The 26,524-nt window shown below is 41.8% G+C and overlaps 1 protein-coding gene across 8 annotated transcripts in view; it reads right to left on the bottom strand.

Moving 5' to 3' along the window:
* Nucleotides 1–26,524, bottom strand: part of PASD1 (PAS domain containing repressor 1) — a 57,893-nt gene that overhangs the window by 26,130 nt on the left and 5,239 nt on the right. For 7 of the 8 annotated variants that reach the window (XR_009278557.1, XM_058848044.1, XM_058848049.1 and 4 more), the window contains exons 2-5: nt 5,126–5,216; nt 3,689–3,745; nt 2,206–2,360; nt 1,368–1,459 (exon numbers count right to left, since the gene is read on the bottom strand). Coding sequence is in view for 7 of the 8 variants with exons in the window: in XM_058848044.1 (XP_058704027.1) it covers nt 1,368–1,459; nt 2,206–2,360; nt 3,689–3,720 (279 nt within the window). In the remaining variant the exon portion in view is untranslated. The remainder of the gene's footprint in view (nt 1–1,367; nt 1,460–2,205; nt 2,361–3,688; nt 3,746–5,125; nt 5,217–26,524) is intronic. The other variant, XM_058848046.1, reaches the window with a different exon arrangement.

Genomic DNA, 26,524 nt, shown 5'->3' with positions numbered 1-26,524 from the left:
TATACAATTATGTATTTTTAGTAGTTTATGGACAATATGAAGAAGTCCTAAAGCCTTATTTATTTTGCTTAAAACACTGATTTGTAAGGCTAGTGACAAAAAAAGTTTTTAAGGTTTGATTTGCTTCCCCTTTCTCATTTGCAGTGGTTTCTGTTCCAGAGTTAAAGCTCTCTGTCCCTTTTAAGTCACTGCCTGTGCTTTTCTCCTTGGATCTTGTGTTCTCCCTGTCCTTCACAATATCTCCTTGTATTGCTTACCCAGCATCCGTCCTTATTCTTCTCTAACATCAAGATCTGGGAGGTTTAATAGGTGGTCAGCACTGTGTACAAAGCCAGCTTTTCTAAAGACACTGTTAGGCTGTTCTGCAGTTTAGCTACAGGGAGCCAAAAATGCTATATTCACCATCTCCCCCACCTCACTTCCAGACTTCTTTTGCTCAAATTGAGTCCTCTCTGGGAAAAACCCACTGATTTTAAGCAAACTGTTTAATGGTCTACCAGAATACAGCAAGCCAGCAGTTATTACAGGGCTTGCTCTCCCCTATCACTTCCAGTCTAAGGGGGGAATTTGTTTTGATTCAGCTGGAACAAGCTAGCTTGTTTGGCAAGAGAGATTCCCAGAAAGAATGAACAGACTTTTCCAGAGAGGTGAGTCATGACATCCTGATGAAAAGGAATAACTAAGACACAGCAGCACCTCCCAGCTCAGCCCAGCATACACCCTTATTTTGGTGGGGCAAAGAGCAGCAGCTGCCCACGCAGGGTAGGAGATGTCCCTGCCAGAGGAGCATGCAGCACAAACCCAGAGCCACATTCTTAAAAGGGGAGAAATGTAGGCTTGGGGGATGTTTCTAGATTGGTAAAGCATTTTAGAGGTGGGAGTATAAGAGCTGTTTTCCTGACTGCACTTAAAGGCAATTCAAGCAGAAAAGGCAGCATTCCCATCAAGAGGACAGTAGTGCACAGCTGCTGCAAAGACACCACAAGCAGTGCTGCCTGGCTAATGTGACATGGGAGGAAGAGAGCTGCTCTGCTTTTTTAAGGTCCTTTCAAATTTTTTCTAAAAAAAAGCCAGCTCTAGCGGCTATTCTGAGAAAAGGAAATGTTTTTTTTGCTTCTCTCGCCAGGCCAAATCAGTCATCATTCCCAAACGAAAACCCATTTACCTTTAAGGGGAAGCAATCTTACTTTTAATTCTGTGTCTGCAAAGCATTTAGCACAACATTGTTCTCTGTCAGGTTTGTACTGTATATGCCAGCAGAGTAGAAATCATTAATATTGGGACCTACAGGTGAAAAAGAACTGTATATCCCTGAACTACTCTACTGAACTGATTATTTCTCACTGATCTATTTAATTTCTTCTTACCTCTAACATCAACTGAGTGAACTCCTCGTTGCTAAGAAATGAAGGCTTCCAGTCTTGTCTAATCTGACAGGCTTCTGTCTGTGCTGTGATTTCTTAAAGAGAAAATGTCAAAAAAGCAACATGACTCATGCTACTTGGATTTTTTTCATTTTCAAGTAACACTAGATATCTTTAAAGAGTCTGTTAGAGGAATCATCCTCATCTTCACACAAAGCCTTCTTACATGTAACAGACATTTTCCATGCCATCATGATACAAATACATTAGAAATCAAGAAAGGGAAATGGAGACATTTTAGGTGTCCTGAAGATAACCTTAAGAAATTAAGATCAATGGGCTAATTTTACAGTAGTAGAGCATCCCTCTGAGCAAAGGGTGTCTGCAATTCTGTAGCTGTTTCAATTCTGGAGCTCTTTCACAAGCTGCTCTTGTGAGTTCCCAGGTAGCAGGACAGGTTTATAATCTCCTAATCCAAGAGTCCTAGGAAAATGGCATAGAATCCCCTCTCCCCTGACTTTTGTAATGGGTGCTGTTCCTCAGCTTTTCCCTCCTCATGTTCTGATTGAGAGTGCACAAAGCAGGCCAGGCTATGTGGAGGCCAGCGAGGGTAATGAGGTATCCACAGTAAAAAGCATACAGTACTGCAACTTTTTAAATCTATGTTTAACTGGTCAGCAGTGTATTCAGCTCTAGCCCATCTCCTGAGGCCAGCTACTGTGCCTTATTGTGCCTCTCCCTTAAGCTCATATGGGTGGCTAAGATGCTTGGGAAAAACAGTTTGCATTTTCTGAGTGGAAACTGGCTGCTGGGCAGACGCAGAGCCAGGACCCTCCAGTACCTTTCTGTTTCTGTAGGAAGTCAATGGTCCTCTGCAGTATTGTGGACTTGTCCATCTTGAGAGGGTGGCCGTGGCCCTGCAGCATTGTGCAAAGCTCTTTAATGAGGACATTGAACTGGTCTCTCCTCTTCTTCTCAGATTTGTTGCGTGATGCCCTGGGCAACAAAAACATAAATGCCCCTATGCAGAATGAAGGACCTAAAGCAAAACCAGGGTGAGGCGATCTACCCTGCCCCAGTAAAACACTTCAAATACAAGAATCTAAACTCTGCTGGGAATGTTTATTTGTTTAAAACTGGGCTTGCACACAAGGATTTTTGCTGGCGCTTAGAGCCCTGCAGCAAGACTGAACTCACTGGCAGCAAGGAACACCTGGAGGTAAAACATATTTGGGTTCATTTGGGAAAAACCATAGCCTTGCATAAATTTCAGCAGCAGTTCCCACTGTTTCAAAAGCAGTGATAGTGGAGGAGCTATGGGAGAAATTCCTCCAGTAAAAGAAAAGTATGTTCATGCATATTCATGCTTTGCTTACTTAATTATTATGAACTTTTGTTTTACAGTTAGTACACACACACATAAACGTCAAAATGTGAAGAATTTCTCTGATTTTTACTTGCAAAATGAGCTCAGCAAGAGACAGCACTGTGCAGAGGCAATTGAACAGAATAAATACAGAATAAAATCTTGTATGTCATCTTGAAAATCTACTCCTGTGATATATGAAACTGGGAATGTTAAGAGTCTGTCTGTAGAACTACAACTAGTTTTCAGCCCACAAATTAAGAATATCTAATAGGCTTTCCCCCTCCATTAAAAACAATAAAGGAGAAAGCAAATCCATTCAGTTTCTTCCAAAGTGTACTTTCCAGTGCTCATATCTGAAATAACACTTTTCATACAACCTCTTCCAGTAGTAATTAATTTGCTATCATGATGATACATACTTCCTGTGATCTAGACTGAGGGTGGTATGCAGAAAGCATTTCCAATCATATTCAGGTTGGCATTTGGATGTTTTCTGATCCAGCATTAACGTTCACAGCCATCTCTGTTTTGGCACTTGAGTACAATGACTAAACAGAACTGAGCCAAGTGCTTCTCTGACAGGAGACTAATTCAGACCTGTGTTAAAGCAGGACTGCTCTGGGAACTCTACCCCGGGTGGACAGTACTGCTCGATGACAATAAGATCACAGGTCAGGAATCCTACTTCAAGATAATAAATAGCAATGGGATAGTACGAGATCCTGAGGGCACAGCAATGTAATTTAAGGACCACTCAGCCAAATAACCCATTGTAGGGGTAACCAAACTCTGTGACAAGCCTGAATGGTGACTTAAATTATGCTGCTTGTGGTCAGCTATACACAACCTATAAACTGTGGAGTTTTGCCTCTAACATCAGTGGGATCAAGTTCATCATCAAGCACTGGACAACACAGCATTTACAATTCTCCTCCAGGAGTGCATCCTGTCATACCTCTTTGCCCTGTCCTTCTCATCTTCATCCATCAGTTCGTTTACACAACACAGGGCTCTGCAAGAAAAAGACAGAAGTACTTACTGAGACATATTCCCTGATCTTGCTAAGAATGTCAAAACATGGAGTGTAGTGGTTTATACTTAAAGACTTCCTGGATGTTTCAATCGGCCCTTTCCCAAACTCTACTCTTTCTTTCCTTGCAAGGTATGTCTTTCCTTGCTTGTTCATGAGAAGTGAGACCACAGCTACATGCCCAAACGTCCAGCTATGGTAACAGGGCTTTAAAGGGAAAGAGCTTAAAGCTAGCAGTCCCTCAACCTGCCTTTGTCCTGCCCTCTGAACCAGGATAGGGAATCCTGTTGAAGCACCCATCTCTGAAAAGGAATCACCATATTCCTGGCAAATGCAAGAGCAAAAAAGAGAGAAATCTGACCTGGTGACTGCATCAGGCAGCACCAGAGCTGGTCCTGGTCTGGAAAAACAGATAGGTTACTGGTTGATTTCAATCACTGCCCACCCTGCTTGAAACATATCTGAGATTTCTTTTCCAATGGAATGACATAAGAGAAAGAAAGAAACTGTTCTAATCCCCCAAAGGATTAGTATTAGGCAACAGCAGCATATTATCAGGATATTTAAGAGATGATATGATAGACAGGTTCATCCAGAACATCCTGCAGCCAATGACTGCTGCTTGCACTGGTGGACTTCTCCCACATCATCTAAGCTGTGTCCTGGGATTCATACCCAAGGCTTCAATTTAAAATATCCTCACCTGGCACTAACCAGGGAAAAACAGTTGGCAACAACTCCCAGTAAGGACACAGTACTCTCAATCCCCATTAAATGATGGAAAATTCAACACAAGGGTGACTTCTTTGCTGGTGCCTTGCTTTCTGTGACTCAGATGGGCTGAGTCTGGAGGACAGAAAGCCAGGGAGGTGCAGGTGAGGCAGCTGCTGTCACCACACCATGTTGCCCAGGACAGCTCTGCTGGATTGCACCCCCTCAGACACTTTCAAAGAGGAAATCACACCCACCCGCATAATTAGAACCAATCTGCTCCCCATCTCTGGTGAGCACTTTCCCTGCAAAACACCCCATGCTGTCCAGAACTCAAGAGACATTTTTCCATTGGTACATCCAAAAGATTTTCTCTGTTAGAGACTACTCCAAGCTCAAACAACTTGGTCACTACAAAAATAACACAAAACGGAACCATCTGCAACTGTCAGGAAGTCAAAGATGCTCCTCATAGCAATAGCTACAAAATTTTATCCTTCTGTCCCTGCTCCAGGACAAGGATCTCCCTCGCTGCAGATGACCTGGGCAAAAGAAACTGTATGAATTCTTTTGTTATGAATGCACTCTGTAGAGAGGGAGTGGTTCTCACTGCCCGAGTCACCAAAAGCTACAAGCCAAATTAGAAATTACCTGTTCTATTCCTCAGATACATCAGTCCAGACTGACAGAGTGGGATTAGCACTTCTTATCACCATGTAAATTAGACGGAGAAAAATTAATCCTGGAAGGAAAAGCAAGTCCAGTTAAAACACAGTTGCAGGCAAAACTTAGCCTAGACAGCTGCAGTCACTTCAAGCTGAGAAAAGTCTACCACCACAAATTAGAAGCATTCTCAAGTATGACTGAAGAAAGCTCAGCAAAGCCTCCAGCAATGGGAGTTGGACGAAGTTCTTGGCCTCCTGGCTCTGTGGGTACCACCTACTGCCATAGAAGCAGCCTGGGAAGGCCAATGTGACCTCTCCTGTCCAAAAAGCTGTGTGACCCAGCAGGGTGGCAGAATGGCCCTACTGGCTTGGAGCCACTGAGGATCAACTGGAGTTCTTCCAAGGCATGACATTTTACCTAATGTGCTGTGAAAATCAGAAGTATGACCTGTACCTCATCTATCAAATTTTGCAGCCAGAACCTCCTTCAAGAGAAATGTGATCAGCAAAAGTCAGCACAAGCCACAATCACCCACCTGCGAATGGACTCAAGGCCTCCCCTTAATACTTCCTACTTATGGGACACAAAATCTAGGGAAAATATCATGTTAACTCCTGGCACCCTCAGTGAAACTGCAACTGGAAACAGCAATGGCGTAGCAAACTTAAACTCAGTGGATATGCTATGTCTCTATTCTCACAGCGGTGGAACCCTGGTCAAGTGACATGGTTTTATTCCAGTTCAAAAGGAGCATGTGATCTTATTTGTTACCCTGTTGAGCTGAGGCTCTTATCACTGTTGCTCATCCCTCAATACTGTTCTATCAAAATCACAGAGTTGGTTCTTCTCTAGAGGAATGACTTCTACAGAAGATTTAGTGACTAGGGATTTGGTGACTTTGATTCAGAGATAAACAGGTATAAAAAAAGTCTTTTAAAAGCAATGGGTTAAATTATAAAAAATGCTTGTGGATACACAGAAAGATCTATCAAAATTTTTCAGGGAATGTTCTTTGTATGCAGATTTGACCATGCAAAAATTCATCTAAAGGAAAGGATTCTTCCCAAGCTTAGAGTGCAAAGCATTATTTTATAGAAAACTGTATTTTATGGAAACCCTGCCCACAGGTTGTAAAACAACTGAAAGCTCCCAAGAAGCCTGGAGGGTTTTCTGCCTCATTAGAATCGTTAGCCTCCCACCCAGCTGGAATAGCAGCAAGCTTACAAAAGCTGTTTGATCACCAGGAGAATCAACAATCCAGATAATAGCAACAGCCTAAACTGGAAAATGAAGCCTGGATTCTCCAGTCTCCAGGAGGAGCTATCACTCTGCTGAAGTACAGCAGATGTGAGCTGCCAGGGGCAGAGGAATGAGGCTTTCTAATGAATGTGAGCAAGGCCCTCAGCCAACACCAGACTTGGAGGAGCTCACAGAATAAATGGCTATAAAAGAATTCACAGGCCCAACCGTACCAAGCAGCTTTTTGCATGATGCAGCAGGACAGTGAGCTAGAAAGTCTTAGTAGAAGACACCTAAGGACAAAATAATCTTAACTGGATTAAGCACATCAGGACTGCATTTAGCTAAGTGCTTTTTGTCTTGTTATAAGACAGATCTAAATATAGTAACCAGAATACTTAAGAATAGTTTCATAAGGGTTGTATACACTCCTCAGCCAGTTAAGGCACTTAGCACTACTGACAGCAGTATGTCTGCAGGTTAAGAGTATTTTAAATAGATCTAGATAGAATCTCTTTGACCTTAACTGCATTAACCAGAGGGATCAAAATTTATTTATTGCCTCCTGAAAATCCCCTTCTGTAACACTTTGAGAGAGGGATTCCTGAATTCTGGGGGCATGTAAAGGGGAAACTTGTCAGTGCTGCTGGCATTGTTTCTCATCCCACCTACAACAGGTGAGGATCAGCTTTCTCACAAAGCAATGCACATCCTTCATTGCTTAATGTCCTCTGTAAAGGGAAATTATTTTTTTCTTCCTTTGTACAGGAAGTCTCAAAAACCATTCATAGCGTTTTAAGGGTACATTATATTTCAAACTTTTCAAATATCAGAGTATTTGAAGTTGCTTCCAGGGTTACGGAAAGGGTAATGTAGCTAAATGACAGCCTTAACGAGACAAACAGACTTTGCAGAAAACAACTAATAGTTAAAGCATTATTTCATGCTATCTGCTATATTCTGGTACATTTTTTACTAAAGAGAGAATGGCAGAAGGAACTTTCTGTTTTGAAGAACCATCTGTCTTCAGAAGCTATCTAAAATTGCAAACCTGTGAGTAAAGAAAATGTTTATTTATTGACTTGCTTCAAACCATCAAAATATTAACATTACCTTAGGATAATTCTTAATGGAACAGTCAGACTTGTGTCCCGAAACCAACAGATCCTATGAATGTTTCATTATAGATTAAATTTTAATTATTTGGTTATGTCACTCATGGCAAGGAAAAGATATTTCTATGAGAGATTCTGCCCATTTCTTTGTGATCAGCAATGAATAAAGCCTTCATCCGTCACCTAAAAGTGTCCCTGAACCCAGATGATTTGATTGCTTTTCCCAGCTATAACAAATGGTCTAATGGAAAACATTCTCAATGCATAAAAACTTTGTTCTTCTTGTATTTAAGTTTTCAAATAATTTTGCATTAAAGTAACATATGGCAGTTAGGGAGTCTTCAAATCTATACTGTAGGTATACATAAATCTATACCACAAGTATATATAAAATACATAACATTTTAATTATGGAAACATGCTGTGCTAGTAATTTCGACAGACTTTGTACACAATGAAGTCATCAGAGAGCCCTCAATTACAAGATGCAGCACTTTGTGGCACGATGCAGTCACAAATAAGAGACATAATGCATTCTCCAGCAATATGATTTATATGTCAGTATGCCTATGTTTCATTATTCTTGAGGCAACAAGAGGACATAACTGTGGTTGGCAGCAAAACAGCAAATTTCATTTTTAGAGGCAGAATGTAACCTCTTCAGTTAAGTGCTGCTGGTTCAAATACAAGATGCTTATGTAAATGGCATTTGAAAAACCAAACAGTGTAGCTGAATCCCTATGGTTGTTTAGCACAGGAAGGATCAGCATCTCTGCTGATGCCCAGCAGCCCTGAAGTCCAAGCCCTGGTGCCGGTGCTGTGCCACTCACCCTGTGCTCCCAGCCATCCTCCTGTCACACAGAGACATGTTTTCCCCAGTGCCACAGCGAGTGGGCCAGAGCAGCAGCAGCGGCACAGCTGTGGCATTTCCATCTGCCAGAGCACCCCACAGGGCATCACACCACTACTGTGTCACAGCCCAGCATGAAGGCATCACACAGAAACACAAAGACTAAACAAGGTGTGGCAAAGGAGTTGCATATCTGTGTTATTTGATCTGCTTGTTTTTTTCAACCTCTATCTCACCCTCTCCTTTCCTAGCCATGCCTTGCCTTCTGTTGTTCTTCATTCTTTTCTGCCCTTCCCTCACTTAACCCTCCGTACTTAACATTCACTGGATCAAATTTTAGAGAATTGGATCTCTCTTGAACATGGTTTTTCTCCGTCTTGTTTCTTATACCACCTGCCTTCATCTTTCTATTGCTTTTTCTTCTCCATGTTCTTCACTTTCCTCTTCTCAAAAGAGAAAAAATGTACTTTGACTTTTGACTGTGGGAACTTGGCTTGCCCAGGTCTGAGGCAGACATGACTGCCAGGTTCTCTTTAAGGACACAATGCCTGAGGAAGCATGCTGGTGGGGAGCTGATGGTTTTTGGCTCCCATGACACCTTGGTCCAGCTTCAGAAGCACTGGGTCCTGTCCTGCCTGACAGCTCCAAATCCCAGTTTTAGACCCTCTTTAGAGGAACTGGGATCTCCCTCAGATCAGTGGTAGAGCTGTGCAGCTCCAAGCTTTACAGAACACCACTCTACATCCACAGGCTGAGGGACGTGATCCAGGCACAGCACACCCATCCAGAGCAGCAACACACTCTGGAACTCTTTGGGAGTACTGTGACTGTACCTGTACTTTCACACGCCATCTTTGTTTGCTAGAATGTGGATGATGGTGGTCAGTAGGGGAGGGAACCAAATGTTCTGTGTTTCCCCTTTGTTAACCTGACAGAAGTGGACTTCTTGTGCTACTGTTGTAACTGTTGCATCTCAGCGCACTCACTTATCTACAGCATAATCTCCCCCGGTTTATTGAGCTCTAAATTTAGCTTGTTACCTGTGACAAATTTATGACTACATTCATTATAGCGATAACAGCTTCAGACAGAAGCTAAAAAGTGTCCAAAAAAAAAAGGATTATACAAAACAATTACACTCTTAAAAAGGCTATAAGAGAACACTGTGATTCAGCACAAAAGTGAAATGAAAGATACAGGCAGAAACAATGGTGGTGTGTTGGGTTTTTTGTTTTTGTTTGGGTTTTTTTTCTTTGTTTGTTTGGTTAGTTTTTTGTTTGTATGTTTTTTCTAACCAATATATGGTGCTTCTGAAAAAAGAAAGGCAGAAAAGGATTAAAAGCTAATAGATACTTGAAAAGAAAATATGATTACTAGAACATTTTGTTCCCTAGGATTTTTATCAGATGCTGGAGAAAATACCTGGCCAAGTTTGCTCTGTTCTAGCAAACTGCTGAACCTTATATCGTAAAAATACAATGCTGTATAATATAATTCAAAATGTCTCTCGGGTTTCTGTAACAAGAAGAGCATGCATCTAACTAATTCTACTCATTTGTCTAATGGCCCCTTAAAATTCCCAAAACATGGCAAAAAGTAGAATGCTGATTCACAATCCTAAGATATATAAAACTGTACTTTTGGCACAAGCAGGGTAGGAAAAGAATGCATATGCAAATAGTATTTCTTCTGCAGTCTTGGGTGAATACCCATTTTCATTTGTTGTCATTCGATTACTATAGTAAAGGTAAATAAATGTGTGTTGTAGTATGAAATGAAGATATCCCACCTATAAACAATTCTTTACCATACCTGACTCAAACAAAGAGCCAAATAATCCTCAAATAACATGACTTTCCCTTATGTAGGATGGGAGCAAAGGTAGTTGTTTACAGCACCAGTTGAGATTGTATGTTTTCAGGGGACTACTTCCAGGAAAGGTACATAGTGCTAAAGAGAAGGCAGGAATATTGAAAGTGAATGGTGTAAAGTCTTTTGGACAGAATGTTCTCCAAAACTTTCAGCCCTTAAAGTTCTGTTTCTGGATGATCCAATCCACACATCCAAATGCATGTGTGTGTGTATGTGAGTGCATAAACACATATTTTACCTCAGAGCAATTTGCAAAAAAATACCAAGAGCAATTTCTACCAGGAAAGCAGTGGTGACATTCAGGATGACACCTGCAGTGCTCACCTCCTGATGTTGGGAGTTAAGTAACCATTGCTGCTAGGTGCATGGGAAGGGAAGTGAACAGAGAGCCCTTACTCCTGCCTCAGGCCACTTCCTATCATGTTCCCTTCTCTGGCAAATCACGAAGGAGTGAGGGAGGCGGGAAGGTTAACCCAATAAAATTCAGCAATGAAAACAGTGACTGAACAAGCTAAAAAAATTCCTCCCAAGGTATTGACTCTCCAGCTTAAAAAATTTGAGCACCATCTGATCATAAACCTGGTGTTGAAATTCTGGCTTATTTCAGGGTTTCATTCGAAAGAGTTTTAACACTTCAGAGCCAACCAGCAAAGGGCAGTTTTAAAATAAACCAGCAGTCTACTCTGTCGGCAGTGTTATCTTCTGCAGAACTGCCTGCAAAGCTGGTGCTGGGCACCCTGACCCCTCCTGCTCCATCTTCAGGGATTGCCAGCTTGGAGCAGGGGTCACCAGACTCCCTGGTAGGTGCTGTGCATTACTCCCACCAAGAGGAGACAGCTCACATTAACTGCATTGGTGGCATTAAGTGAGGTCATTGGGTCCTTTTTCGGCTTTGGATTTCATTTTGGCAACAAGGTAGGTATAAGGACAAACATGTCAAAGCTGCCTGTTTGGATGCATCACCTGAAATCCCGCTTGTAATTCCTCCTCTATTTACTACGGGTGAAACTCAGACTAAGCAGAGAGCTACATAAAGTCTAAGTGTCATTAAACTGCCTACTTTTATGCCTTGAGCTCTCCCTGCACATAGAATAAATGTAATCATTAGACAGCAAAGAAAATCAGTGATCTAATTAAACTAAATACATCTCCTCTACTTTTCTGAGTAAGAGAACATCCCCAGCAATTACCAGTTCATTTTAAGAGGCAATAGTAGCCTTCATGTCCTTAGCTGTTCTCTTTTTCTCTTCAAAAAATAATTTTTTTGCTTTGTTTCTTGTCTTTCTCTATCTTGTATATAAAATGCATTTCAGATATATGAGTATAGGAGATGAGAACTTGTGCTTTGTGTTTGCCTATGCTGGAGGTTGAACTCATATAGCAAAAATAAAATGTGAGGCCTGAAGGGCTGCTTGCTCTGTATGCTAAAAGCAGGGGCCTTCAAATGCATCAAAAGTGGGTTCTAGGTGGTTTCAGGACCACCCTGCAGAAGTGCTCTGCTTCAGTGGGGCAAAAACACTGTGTATGACTTGGCTTCATGTTGTATCTACTCCCAGTCTGCAGGACCAGCAGACGGAAGGAGCTATTTGTGGACTGGAGGATTCTCTTTCAAAGGTATCTTCTGCCTACAAGCATTACTCCCTGGTCATCGCTCCATAAATGTGCTTCAGCTCATTTTAAAGCCTGACAGCAGCCACGGTTGACATTGGAGTCAGGATGCAGCCATGGAAGTGATGTACTCACCACCCGTGAAAGCAGGAGGAGTCTAGCAGCTCCCAGCCCTATTCAGGAAGGGAGCTTGAGGACTTCCACTATCTAAGCAGATGTTTAGCAGAACTGCTCCACACCTGCACAACGGGTCTTCCCCTCTCTGGAATGCTCAGATTGACTGTATATGACACAAATCAGTGTCTGCTAGAAGCACACAGCTTGCTACACCTGCATCACCTTGACTGTGATCACACCTATGTCTCTGGATCCCCCTTCCAAAAAAGCGCAATTCAGCTGCTCTTCTGCTGCTGTTGGGTACAGGTGGGAAGGCAGCTGAATGGGCTGGATGCTGCACAGTCTGTCTGCAGACAGTCAGCAACCTTTGGCCTCATCATTTCTGCATTTCCTTAGATCTGCTTGGTCCTCTACAGTCTGGGGAGCCCTTTGGCTGGTGAACTCTTGGAAGTCTGGTCCTTGTTCAGCATTCTTTGATTTCTACTAAACAATGTCTACTTTTCTGACATTTTGCAAGCAGCTTGCTGCCATCCTTTCTCCTGTCTAATACTTTTAACTCAGGAAGTCTCAGCATGCTCTACAAACAGTTATCCATTCTTGTTGTACAAATGAGGAAACATTTGTACTCCTTTTTACAAGTGTCCCAGCTTTAGGAAGCTGAATTTGAAACAGTGAATGCAGTTACAGACTAATTTTCAGTAATGCTGAAATCCAGCATAAACACCTCCAAATACTGAACATTTTGGAAAAACTCAACCTAAAGCACTGACCCAAGGTCATGCAGCCGAGTTAAGAGTAAATCCAGATGTCCCGATGATTAGCTGTGTCTATTGGCATGCAGTCAAGTCCTCCCTCCTAAAATAAGCTTCCTGAAGCATCTAAGACTATAGTCTTAGAAGTCCCTTAAACACATAGCACTGGTAAGACCTGATTTCCAAATGAAGAAGGGGGGAAAAACCCAGTTCATTATTTTTTCCTCAAGTGATCACTGAATGATCAATGAAAGGGCAGCTCAGAGTCATTTGATCTCAAACTTATTCCTATAAATAAAAAAGGGAAGATGCTTCTCCCTTTTCAAACAACAACAATACTGCCTCAGTAATTCTAGACCTGAGTAATTAAATTTGCTCTGTTGCAATCTGTTTCCCGTGTGTATCACCAACCTGGAATTTCTGGAACTCAATACATAAGGAAGCTATTCAATAAAAGGAAATACTATGACAAAAGGATTAGAGATAGGTCTGAACCAGACTGAAAGACTCCCTATAACAGAGAAGAATCCAGTTCCTTATTCAGAGTTCAGCTTTTCCATTTCAACCAGTATCTCAAACCAAACACTGCAAACTCAATGGGTCTTCCAGAGCCAGATGACCTCTCGCCTCTGGTTCAGAGGCAGAAGAAAAGTGGGAACAAGTTGAGGAGACCTGTGCAGTATTGCAGCAGAAATGGAACAGCACTACCTGTCTGTACAGTTTAACTGCTCAGCAGAATAGAATAAAACAGACTATTTCAGTTGGAAGGGACCTACAATGACCAGCAGGTCCATCTGCCTGACCACTTCACAGCTGACCAAAACTTAACGTGTGGTACTATAGGCATTGTCCAAATGCCTCCAACTGCTATCAGGCTTGGGGAATTGACCACCTCTCTAGGAAGCTTGTTTCAGTTTTCGACCACCCTCTCCTTAAAGAAAGGCTTCCCAATGTCCAGTTTATGTAAAAGACCTGTGAGAAAACTATAAAGAGCTTTAGTAGTTAAAATTCAAAATCTTCCCTGCAAGCTTAGAGTTATTTCTACTTATCCATTAAATGAATATCAAAGGATTCACTGCAGCTGAACTAACTGATCTTATTTTACGTCTTTAGCTTTATGCATTCAAGTTCAAGCATAAGAAACTTCCCTTACCCTCTTGGTTTAATTTGTTTAATTCTGGAGCATTCCAGGTATAATCTGCACATAAGTCAAAAGGCATTTAAACAAAGCCTTTACATTTCAAAAGTTGTCTTATCCTCATTTGGCTCTCAGAATTCCAGCTGCTGTCCTTAGAAGGTCTGCTCACATCTGCTCTCCAGCTGAGCCATGTTCATGCCCCACTGACCTGACCAATACTATCTCTGTAATCTTGCAGGTGAGAATAACCAGCAATGCACTCAGTCCCTGTAAGCATCAAGAGCCTTTCAAGATAGAGGAGGCAGAAAAAAACCCTAGCCTTTATATAATAGGGAAAAGTAGGATTTCAGAGAAAAAACACTGTTCAGATAAGGTGAGTAATGGGAACTGCATGCCTGAAGTGCCCTGGTCCAGTTCCCTTGGGCAAAGCAGACTGGAGGTGACAGCATCTTGCAGGATTATTCTCTGCAATGGCAGTTGGTAGATATTTTTCTAATACAGAGCACAGCAGCATCATTCACACTCATTTGATTCTATTTGCTGCTGTTCCTATTCAAACTCGGCTAATCCGATCAAGCTATTTCTTGGCCTGTGCCTTAAAGCTGAGTAAGTAAACACCTTTCATAAGGTCTGAGCTGACTTGTTTCAAGTGGATGATTAAGGGCTAGACTTGAGCATTATAGTGAGAAAACCCACTTCATTACTTGCAATTTCCAAAATCACCCACAGGTGTCTTGAAGTGGCACTTTTCCATCCAGTGTTTTACTTCTTGCATTGTAAATATATAAAACAGTCGCAAAGCCGCACAAACACCAAATATCTGTCTGTGTTTCACCTGCCCTAGAGAACGGCTCTTTGAGCTGAGAATAGCTCATAATGGCACCACTTAGAGACCATGATGAAAAATATTTTCTGTGACTACCAGACCTTCTTCACAGACGTCTCTTCTTGTTTACAATGAAAAAGACAGATGATAAATATAGCCAGCAAATGTATTTTGGACGAAGTTGTACTCATTTGTACTATTTGCATTAAGTAACACTAGAAGATTTATGCACTAGAGAAGATGTTGGCCCAACTGTAATTCTTTCTCTGGTACACCAAGGATGAACTATTGAAGTTTACAAGCTTTTTTCAGGAAGAATTGTTGCCACTTATCCAGATATTGTGAACAGTATAACTGATCTTGGTAATAATATAACTGGGGTATTTTCTCCTTTTTTAAAAACACACCCACAAACTTTTCTTTCACTTCTGAGGCACTTTTAACTTCACATCCAATATTCTCTTTTGCACTATCTTGCCCACATCGCTTCTCAATTAGCTCCTCAAAAGATGGTTATTTGTTTTGAAAGCTTTGGGAATAAAGGAAAATTAAAACAATTAGCTGCAATCATACTCATCATCCTGCATGGTACCATGGATATGCACTAGAAATATAATGAGAAAGTAGAACTTTCCTTCAGGAAAAAGATAAACATCCACAGATCTCTCATTACTTTCTTATCTTTTTTAGACTGCAAATATGTCAGTCACTGAAACACTTTCATACTAGGCCATTAGTGTTACACATATTATGCAAAAAGACCCAAGGCCTCATTCTGTCATAGATAAACTATTCACACACATCCTTTTTTTTTCCCTATAGTTTATTTGCATGGCTGGCTGGATAAACAGTTATAATAACAAAATATGTCTCAGCATGGCTGAATGTCCAATTCCCTTTGGAGATTTTCTTGGAGGCTTTTTTTTTTTAAACTACTGAAGACCAGAAAATATGTGTCCCTCCCAGATGTTAATGTAAAAAAAGATTTGATTAAACACAGAGGTCAGTGAAAGGGACCAGATCAAACAGCAACATTTCTACTGCCAAATCACAAAGAGGCTCTGGCCTCTTCAGCTGCTCTGACCAGTGCTGCAGGGTCCCTTGCCCCTCACTGTAGCATGAACAGAAGGATTTCTCACAAAATCCCCTCCTCAGGGTGGGGATGCAGGTCATGTTCCTCAAGGATGGGCATCCTTGGTATTAAGGACATATGTGCTTTGCTGGACATCTAAATTCTGTCTATGGGTTACTACAATTGTGCAAGCATACTGAATATTTTACAATATGATTTATTTCACATCTGCAATAGTCCAGTACTAAGAATCCTCCTAGTATGAGTCAAAATCAACACTCCAGTATGACTACTAAATGAAATACATGGGTCCCTCTCTCTCAAAGGATAACTCTCCTCTACTTTAGTAAGTTAATGGCAGTAGCAATACACACTGCCATCCTGCTGAACAATCCTGGCTGTATGGATGTGATTGAGAAAGATGGTGGATCTGAATGTTCAACACCTCTGGTTATCAAGTAAGAGACTAGCCCAGCTGAAAATGTTGCAGTGTGAGAACATATTTCACCTGGGACAGAGTGAAAAGAGCATTTTGAGCTTGGCCCCTCATTTAGCCAGATACATTGGCACATGTATATTTTTAATCATCTATGTAATTTTTGGGTGAAAACAGCAGGATATATTTCTGTTTTCAAGAATTAGTGTAAACATGAGTTTTTTACTTAGGGCTTTCCTGACTAAAGCACCTTAAATTATGTAACCATATACTAATGACGTCTGTTACTGTATTTAACAGAACAAAATTAGGCTGACTGAGAAAATCCACATTAAAATCAGGGGATGAAAGTTATCTTTCACTGCTACTGCTACTATAGGGATCTATCCGGTAATGTACATGTATAAAAAACACATTGAGCTTATTTCTGTGATAATCTAACTACGGAATACCACCAAGGCCAGCAAGATTCCTGACAAACATCTACACAGGAGCACAAAGCCAGCAGCAGAAGTAAAAAATGCCTATGACCTTCAGCTGGTAGTCCCAGTTTCCTCAGAATTCCACGCCATGCTTGAGAGGCGAACATTATCTGCACTCCCAGCCTCCTTCCTTAGTGCACTGCTGTCGTGGTTTTAAACCAGTAACTAACAAAAAAATTACTTATTTCTTGCTGTGAGATATGGATTAGAACAAGAGCAAAACAGGCATAAAACTTAAAAGGAATAAAGAAAGTTTATTAACAAACTACAATAATAAGAACACTAGAATAAACTTCCAGAAAACCCCTTTTTATCTCCTACTACCCACCATTCCTTTGTTCACATGACAACAGAGACAAACAACTTTGGAACTTTGATGGTTAAAACAGCCCCAATTCCTGCTACAGTCTTTTCACCAGTCTTTGTAGAGAAACAGAAGTCTCTTTCTGTTAATTTATGGAGCTTTTCACAAGAAAACTACTTCTGTTATAGTCTTCTATTGCCCTGATGTCAGCTGCCCAGAACTGCTGTTATCAGAGCTCACTCCTCCCATTTCACATCACTCTGAGGTATGTATGGGCCATGAGTCTAGGGATGGCATTTTAAGGATGAGTTATTCAAAGGCAAAAGTCTTCTTCATCTGTTTCTGTGAGCTTCACCAGAAAACAGTTTTTCTCATTGCCTCCCAATGCTTCAAATTTTCGCTTCACTGTTTCCAGCACTTCACTGTATCACAATCACTCTACTTTTTACTCAAAATTTACACTTTGAACACTCTATTCCTCCCTATATACTGCCATGAATTAAAGGAGTTCTTTCAGGACTTTATTGTCCATCTCCATAGCTTTAACAGAAAAATATTTCAGCTCATAAGAGCATCTTCTTATTCTCTACCTTTTCTGAAACTTAATTCTTTTCTTTACTGTCTCTGATAGTTTTATAAAGTCTCTTTACATGTTGATCACTCTCTTTTTCTCTCTCTGGATAAAAGGATTAATCTGCAAGTCTCATCTGGGTAATGACAAGTTTAAAATCTTGCTCAGGCTTTGTAGATGGTTCTGTGATCTCTGCCGGAGCAGGAGCTGGAGCTGTCTGCGATAGAAAATTCCCCACGGCTGCTCTGGAGAGTGTAGTCGCTGTCTCAGCTCGCCGCAGGTCCAGAGCTTTTTCTCTTTCTTTACTCGGCAGTCCCCGGTGAACTCCATCACTGCAGCTGAGCCAGGAACCGGCCCGGCCCGGCCAGAGCCTGGGACAAGCTCCCCGCAGGCCCCATCTCTCAGCCGGGAGAGACGGCAGGCCCATGGCCTGGGCAGAGAACGGGAGGCCAGCCGGAGCTCTGTTACCTTTCACAGCCAGGAAACAAAGAGAACTAAAGTGCCTTGACTTTACATCTTAAGGTAGGGTTCACAAGTTGATCTCCCTTTTCAATGGTTAAATCTGCTGTCAATTCTCAGTAATGACCGATAATTGGTCAGGAGAAAAGACTCCAGTCAGTCCCAAGCAACTTCAACTTCCTTAGCTCCCAAAACCACTTTAAAGGTAAAGTTACCCCATGACAACTGCTTACATACACATCTTCTAAAAGTCACAAGCAAACTACACAGTAGTTTAACTGAAACTCAAACAGGGAAAACATTAAATTAGGCAGAGAGAAAAACTAACTTCCTCCTTCCTTTCCTTCCTCTCAGCAGCCTTTCTGCAAGAGATCAGTAGTGAAACTCTTATCTACTTCAAAACTGTTATTACACCCACCCTGATGTAATGTTGACGTTTCTTCCAATTTAATTCTGTTTTAACAAGTGAGAAGTGCAAAACAAACAAGAAATTAAAGCTGTATCCTTAATTACGGCTTAAATAGAGCAAGTACTTCAAAGAGCCAGCAGAGATATGAGGTAGTCACTGCCTGAAGGGGCATAGAGCACCTAATCCTGGCTCAGCCACCACACAAGGGCTGTGCTCACCACCACAGCTTGGCACAACTGGGCAGTGCAAAGCCAAGGAAGAGGATGGTGCCCAGGCTGTCATCTTCCTTTCAAAGCCAGAATTTACTGTGGTGCTATGAGCATCTCCCAGTGGCAGAATCTCCAGTTTTGCACTCATCCTGAGGACAAGCACTGCACACTGTAAACGAGGACTGAGCTGGCCACGTTTATCAGGGTTAGTGATACTCAGGACCGTGCTTCTCCCCCTCTGCTCTGCCCTCATGAGAGCCCACCTAGAGTTCTGCAAGCAGCTATGGGGTCTCCAGCAGAGAAAGACGTGGACCTGCTGCAGAAAGTCCAGAGAAGATCCACACAAATTATGAGGGGCTGGAGAAGAGATGACTCTGGGGAAACTTCATTGTGGCATTCAAAGACTAAAGGCATTTTATAAAAAAGAAGAAGACATACATTTACATAGGCAGGTATTTATAGGATAAGGGGGAATGGTTTTAAACTAAATGAGATTAGATTTAGATTAGATGTTAGGAAGTGTGCCGGTTTTGCATTAATTGACATTTGGTGAGGAAGGAAGAAGCCACCCACGGAAATGATTTTTCTGAGAAGCTGCCAAGAGCTTCCCCTGTGCCTAGGAAAAACCAATAGCTGGCTAGCTCTGAGAACTGACAACCTATTAAGCCATTAGAAGCTAGGTCTAGTTTGTGAGACTCGTATTTTATAGACAGGCAAGGCCAAGAAATGGTTCTCTTGGCTTCTGGCTTTTGCAGAGGTGACGGGGTGCTGGTGGGACCGGGCCCGTGTGGCCTGCGCGGCCGGGCTGGGCCAGCCCCAGGCGGCCCGGCCGAGATTTTCTGCGGGCTGCGGGCTGCCGAGCCCCTCAGCGGGGAGTGCACCGGGCCCCGTCCTGGCGGGCGGCTGGGGCCCCTTCGCTGCGGGGCCAGGCCCCTTCTCGGCAGAGCCCGCCGCTCCTTTTTCCTGCAGCGCTGCCGGGCCGTGCCAGCCGGGGGCTGAAAAATCAACGCAACCAGAAGAGCAGCGTGCGGCCGTGGCTGCTTCAGCATGGCTCGCAATGAACTTGGTTTGTTTAGCCGCTTTTAGGCAGCCATGCTGCGGACAGAAGGACAAAAACGGCAGCAGCAGCTTTTCTTGTTCTCGGCGCTCCGCATGAGGAAAAGCGCTGAGTGAAGGCGGCGGCCGGCACGGCTCACACGGTGTCGGCAGAGACCCCGTGAGCAGCAGCGAGAGGCACTGCAAGCGATCTCCGTGATGCTTGGATGAGATCAACTTTTCAGCGCCGCAGAACTCCGTAAAAACTGCTTCAGTTGAGAAAGCTCGAGAACAAACGAACCTACGAACACCAATTCTCTCCCGAATCAGGAAGAGGAAAGGGTGAAGACACGTAAGGAAAACAACATGGGACACAGAGCTCAGAAGGAGTCAAATTCTAGTTAGGAGGGGATTGAGGAGATGCCTTGGTCTTGGGCTGAAATTCACTTTGTAAGGCTATGGTGAAGATACATGTTTGATATATCAGACTTTGTTTTTTCCCTGGAATTCATGAAGCACATGGGGGGGATGCAGCATTTACCCGCAGCCCATGAGAAAAGGGCATTCGTGCTGGAGCGTGTGGATGCTGAAAAGCTGTAATCTAATGAGAAGGTTGAACAGAGAGATGAGAAACTCTGCTCCAGAGATAGAAGAAGAAAAGCCTCTGTTCCCAGAGATAAAAGTAGAGAACTTTTGGTTTTTTTATCCTAGAACAGCTCATCCTTAAAATAGTACCCCATAAGTTGACATGGCCCATGAAAGCAGCTTTGGGAAATCTGTAAGGCATGGGAGGGACTTTCACATTGCAAACAGATTTTCCTTTCCTGGGCAGCTGATTCGCTGTGACACTGAAGCCACAAGAGAATTCTCCCTTGTGGAGAAGTCTCCATGGAATGGTGAGAGAAACTCCCTACAAGAACTGATGAAAGACTATTGTAGAGGTGGTAACTGATTGAAAATGTCAGGTTTTGTCTCTACGTTGTCCATAAGAATCTGATTCTTACTACTCTTTTAGTTCTGTTAATAAAGTTTTCTCTATACCTTTTAAGTTTTGAGCCTGTTTTGCCTTCCTCCTAATTCATATCTCACAGCAGGAAATGAGTAAATAATTCTAGTACATGCACTGGTGATTTTCCCCTGCTAAACCTGCCACATGATTTGATATGTTGGCTGGGAAACTCAAATTGGCAAACCTAAACCACAACAGGAGGTTCACTGTGAGGGTGGTGGAGCCTTGACACAGTTTTCTCAGAGAGACCATGGATACTTACGCCTGGAAGTGTTCAGTGCCAGGTTAGGTGTGGCCCTGAGCAACCTGGTGTGGTGGAAGGTGTCCCTGCCCATGGCACAGGGGTTGGAATTAGATGATTTTTAAGGCCCCTTCCAAGCCAAACCTTTCAGTGATTCTCTTTGGCTGTCTTCAAAGTGAGCCCCTGGTTACGATCAGTGTTGTCACAAAATGTAGTCCAAAGTACCTAAACTTATTTCTTCTACACTTAAGTTAAAATGAATAAGAAATCAAGTACAGTGCCACAAAATGCTTCCCTTTAGCCTCAGATGCTTGTTTACCCTTGCTGTAGTAGCTGAATTGCGGAATGAAATATTTACAACTGCTCATGCAATCAAACTCATTTTCCTTAGGAAATAACTGATTAGGTATCTCACATCTGTTTCTGACAATGATTTAAGCCTCTGCTGATCCCTGTCCAGACCTGACATGAATGTTAATGTTTTAGAAACCGTCATCCTCAATAGGAGGGTGAAGACAGACTCTCTGTGTCTGGTGGTGGTTTACTGCAAAGGGGAATCTCTGCTGCATCTGCAGTTGAAGAATAATGCAATCAGCCCACAGCTTTCTCTAACCTTGTGACCCAGGGCTTCGGAAGCCTGGCAAGAGACAGAAGCTAGAGTAAAACTCAATGCAAAATTCTCTTGATAATTATCTTCCTATCCCTGTCAGAAGTTGTTATTATCTCCCAGATGTTTGCTTTCTTCATGCAGAGTAGCAATCCTGCTCCACCACACTGCAGCATTGCATGTCATTCTTTCACCAATGTTTCCCCATCAGGGCCCTTTGATGGAAGCTGCTGCAAGTGTTGCAAGGTTATGAGAAAAATCAGCTGCTAATAAAGCTAATTGACATTATACCCTCATAAAGCATGATGTTCATGTCGGGAAAGACAAAAATTAATTCCAAATTTTTTCTCAAATAAAAGCTGTTTCATGGGTAAAGAGTCAATGCCAACACACTGTTAGAGAAAGCTTATGTTTAGCTAATCTAATTCAGCCAGAAATCCTCTTTTCCACATGAAATTACCAAAAAAATTTGCAAAAAAAAAGAAAAAATAGGAAAAAGAAGTATTTATCTCAATATGCTCCTTATTTTTGCAAGAGCAAGGGAGAAATCTTCATTCCTCTTAGGTCAACTGCAAAGCTCAGCCACCTTGTGCCAAAGATTCCAATGACAAAAAAGTTGGTCTCTATTACTCCTTCTGGAAAAGGTGATAGCTTCCTAAATTCTGACAAGAACAACTAGGTCAGAATAAAACTTTTGGCAACACTTACCAGGTTTTACCTCAAGGTCAAAGGACCAAAAAAGTAAAATAAATGAAAGTTTGCCTGCAAATAACCTTGTAGAGCTATAATTCAAATAGAAATGAAGTCTATATAAGTGTCTGAAGAGTAATCTCTGAAACAGTCAAAAATGCTGCATAAAAGTAGATTTCAAACACAATCCAAAGATTAAACTGTCAATTCATCTCTCTTAGGACTTCAATACATCATAGATAGGCATTATGCCTTCTATGTAAAGCAGATCATTATCTGATTTATTCACCAATATCTCTTCTTATTCAAACAATTCAAACCAGACTCTATCAGAAAATCTCAGAAAAAACCCTCGGCACTGCAACTTATTTCAAAAGTTGATGATTTATATTTATAAAATTTTACTTACTGTACAACTAAATTCATGTTTGTTAATATAATACACTATCTCTAGCACAATTTTAGAGAAAGGTGCTATCCCAGCTGGATAATTTATTAATATTCATACTCTTTCCTTAAAAAAAAAAATAAATCAAAAGACAGAAATTTTTCTTGTTGGTATTAGTCTTTTTTTCATCCCCCAAGTGAAAACAAATTCTGCTTTAGTCACAACAGTGTACTACCAACAGACTCATCATTCTAACACTTCAGACTCATTTGAACACTCCTTGCCCTTTTAACCAAGAATCTGTCCAATATAAGGAATTCAGCTCCAGATTCAAAACATGTGCCCCGGATAAGACAAAGTTCTGACTCAGCCTCATTTCAGGTTTGCAAATGGCTTAGTGGCAATTTTAATCCATTTTTTTGGAGTTACTCTTCTCCCATTTTAGGCAATGGATCTTTGCCCTTTCCAGACAATACACCAGGACTATTGCAGAATCATATACACTTTCCTTTTTAAGAGCCTTCTTCTGGGAGCCTCTCTTTCCATATTCTGAATTATTTCCAGAAAGTTGAAAACCAGAATTGCAGACAATTTTCCCATGTAAAATAATTTCCAGCAAGGGTTCCTGAGTTGTACAAACTTCCCCTAAAAATGGAGTTCAGCTCCAGTCCCAGTGAGACATAGATACCAGCAGCCTGCTGTTGAAAGGCCAAGTCCCATGAGATGTGAAGATGGCTCAGATAAGAAAGTGCTTTCTCAGAAGTCCATGCTGCAGCAGAATTAGCAATAAGAATTGTCTATCCCAATTTGTCAGGACTGGCACTCAAGGGCAAGTGTAAGCTCCCTGTGCAATTACACATCACTGCTGCTGTGTGGGAGGTTAAACCCAGTTTATGATGGAAACAAAATACAGTAATTCACTTTTCCTATGTTGACACATTGTCTCGACTAATGAGAAGGCTCGGCCCTCTGCATAAGCAAAATTAAACAGAAAATGTAGGTGTTAAGATTAGCAGAGTTTATTAATACTTCCTGCTGTGCCTTTTCCATGGAAAGCCTGCCCCAAAAGGAAGCCATTAGAATTATTCAAGAGAAAAGGCAAACTATATAAAATACTCATCTTTAATATACACATCAGTAGCAGAGTCAACACAAGTCCCACCTTTTTGTCTCATGTGACTCACTTAACACACGCACTTAATACATCACTTAATAAAATTAGATTTGAAACAGTTTTATCAGAGTAAATGTTTTTAAGTTACTGTAAGTTGAGCCAGTGTACATTGCACTCAGGACAAACAGGTTTATGGTCAAACCTCCTCAGCAAGGGGTGTAACCCTCCCCAGATATTAGAGCCTCCCTAATTGTTCCCTTTGCTGTGACAAGCCAACCCTCCTCTATACATAACTACCTATTTGAAGTTTGAGCAGCAGAGCTTTGCACAGTGTAAACCCAAGGACTGATCCCCAGGGAAATCCATTTTTCTCTTCAGCTGATACTTTGGGAGAAGTTCCCACAAAGAAACTGGTGGAAGTTCACCCTCTGTCTTCATAAGGGCCAGGGGTTTATCTCATTCCCTTCAGATAAAGCCTCTGCACTGGCTTGAAAATCTTCCTATAATGCTGCCATGTCTATGCAAAATACCTACTGACAATGGGAGCTCTTATCAGCTCATCTATTGCTCATTAATTATCAAAAAAATGGTTTACTTAGTATGCTATGGTGAAAACTTTATTGTCCAGAAGCAATGCACTGCACTGTGCTGTGCATTAAACCAAGATCAAAGTAGGCTGAGCCCAGAAGAGAACCAACAAACCTTATTAATGTCTTTTAAGCATATGTGTATGCCTGTGTTTGTGGGCTGAACAGATGAAGCAAGAGAGGAGATTAACATTTTTATAGATATGATTCCTGCCATTGCTACATACTTGAAAAGCTTGCTTAGGCTTGGGCAGTTTGTAAACAAGAATAAACACACCTACAAATATATCTGCATTTATCTATTAGTCAATCAGTTAATCAGTCTGTCTATAACACTAAACAAAGCACCTCACATTCACTTATAGGTGAGGGGGAACACCTTAATGATCCTTCCAACTCGGAATATTCCATAATCATGGGGAGACAGAGGGCCAGTGCAGGTCTCTGCTGAGCTGTGATGCTGTCACTGGATAAAGAGAAGTGAAGCTTCTGCCCAGAGCCAGGCACAGAGAACAGTGCAGGTACAAGTGCAGGTGTGCCACCCAGCAGCCAGCCAAAACCCAGGAAACTCAGTGTAAAACTCTGCAAACACACTTCTATTTCACTCAACAGGCCTCTGCAGAGAAGATAGGAAGAACTGAGGTCCCAGAAGCTGATAGAAGGTGATATGCAGGGTGGCAGAGCTCTCCATGTGATGGGAGAGTGGTGCAGGGAAGACCAAATCCTTTGCTGTCCCTGCCTGCTTGGGACACCAGGTGACAGGCATCCAGCAGGAGGGTGGCATAGTTGTCCCAGTCTGTCAGCTCTGCAAAGATGAGGTAGAAAATGTGTTGAAGGCAGTTGTTAGCCAGGGTCACTTCTTTGATCATACATGGAACATGTGCATGGCCTGTAAACCACCTGATGCTCCCCTTCCACCACCTGCAACAGGAGCCTAATTCCAACTGCACAGGTGTGTGTATTTGTGTGTGTGTGTATTTGTGTGTGTGCACCAGTCCTCCAAAATCAGAGTTCCAAAGTCTTGCTCTGCCTCCCTCCCTCTCTCCCAAAGAAAGGTATGTTTTGCAGTGTTCTCAGTGGCAATGTTTAGCGAGCTTCTCGGTTACCATAGTGTTATGCACTAAAGGAATGTCGACAAATTAACCAATAGTACAATTGTGTTTGCCTAAGAATACAAGTCAGCCAGATGATTCAATGTATTTCAACAGCTTCATGGAGTTTGGTTAACACACTTCCTCTTCTACCACCTCAGTGTAATATTCATCAGTGCTGACATTTTTCAATATTTCAATTTCCTTTTACCAGCAGGTTGGCAGGTAGGCGACCTCTGCTACAGGCTAAATTGAGCTGCTTTCCTTCTTCCTTGCCCGCTTCATTTCTGTCTTGTTTTATCAACTTCCTTCTCTCTTTCTTGTAATAAATGGACATCATATATTCAACTTTAACCACACTGTGTTTTAAAACTTACTAATTCATCATTAATGGTCAGCAGTCACTTCTTTCTTCTAGATTTTATCCTGCATGATTTAAGAATTATCAGAATTTTGCTCTGATCAGCACCAGAGCAGAGCTGATACTAAGTCCAGGTGTCCAACTTATTTTTAGGAATATCAGGTTAAAAGGGAACACCAACCCAGCCCTCCAGTCCTGGAAAACAATGCTGGAAAACAACAGCATCTCTTCAACCTGCCAAGACGCAACAGAAGCCTGAGAACATATCCTCACACCATACAATAAACTTATGATACACATAAGAATCATGTAAGATTAAACTGTTCTGTGACACAGCAAAGGACAGGTGAAGATCACTGCTAGTATTGCAAGTCCATGGAGCCACGCATTTATGCCAGCAACAGATCCCAGAAAATATACAATGAATTATAATATGGTTACTGGCAACACAGTCTGAAAGAAAAATGTCTTTGGCCCAAAATCTGATGAACAGGTTGAACCAGGGAGCATGCCAGAAAAATCTGCAGGCAGTTGTGCCTGTCAAATGCTACAAGGAGTCTGCACTGTACATTTTCAATGTCTAGTGCTTGAGAGGAACTCAGATGTGGGAGAAAAAAGATTCAAACCTGCAGCAACAGAGAAAATTATTTCTTGCCTCATCTCCCAAGTAAACAGCAGAAGACTTGATACATGGGGTTTAAATAACTTTAATTTAATAAATAACTAAATTTAATTAATAACTAAAATTTAATTAATAATAGTATTTGTGTGTAAGCAAACAGGATCTATTCTCTTTTCAAGC

Source organism: Poecile atricapillus, chromosome 12 (genome assembly GCF_030490865.1).
Source record: "Poecile atricapillus isolate bPoeAtr1 chromosome 12, bPoeAtr1.hap1, whole genome shotgun sequence".
In the NCBI taxonomy this organism is placed as follows: Eukaryota; Metazoa; Chordata; class Aves; order Passeriformes; family Paridae; genus Poecile; species Poecile atricapillus.
The sequence above is the reverse complement of the archived record's forward strand: the minus strand, read 5'-3'. Positions and strand labels throughout refer to the sequence as shown.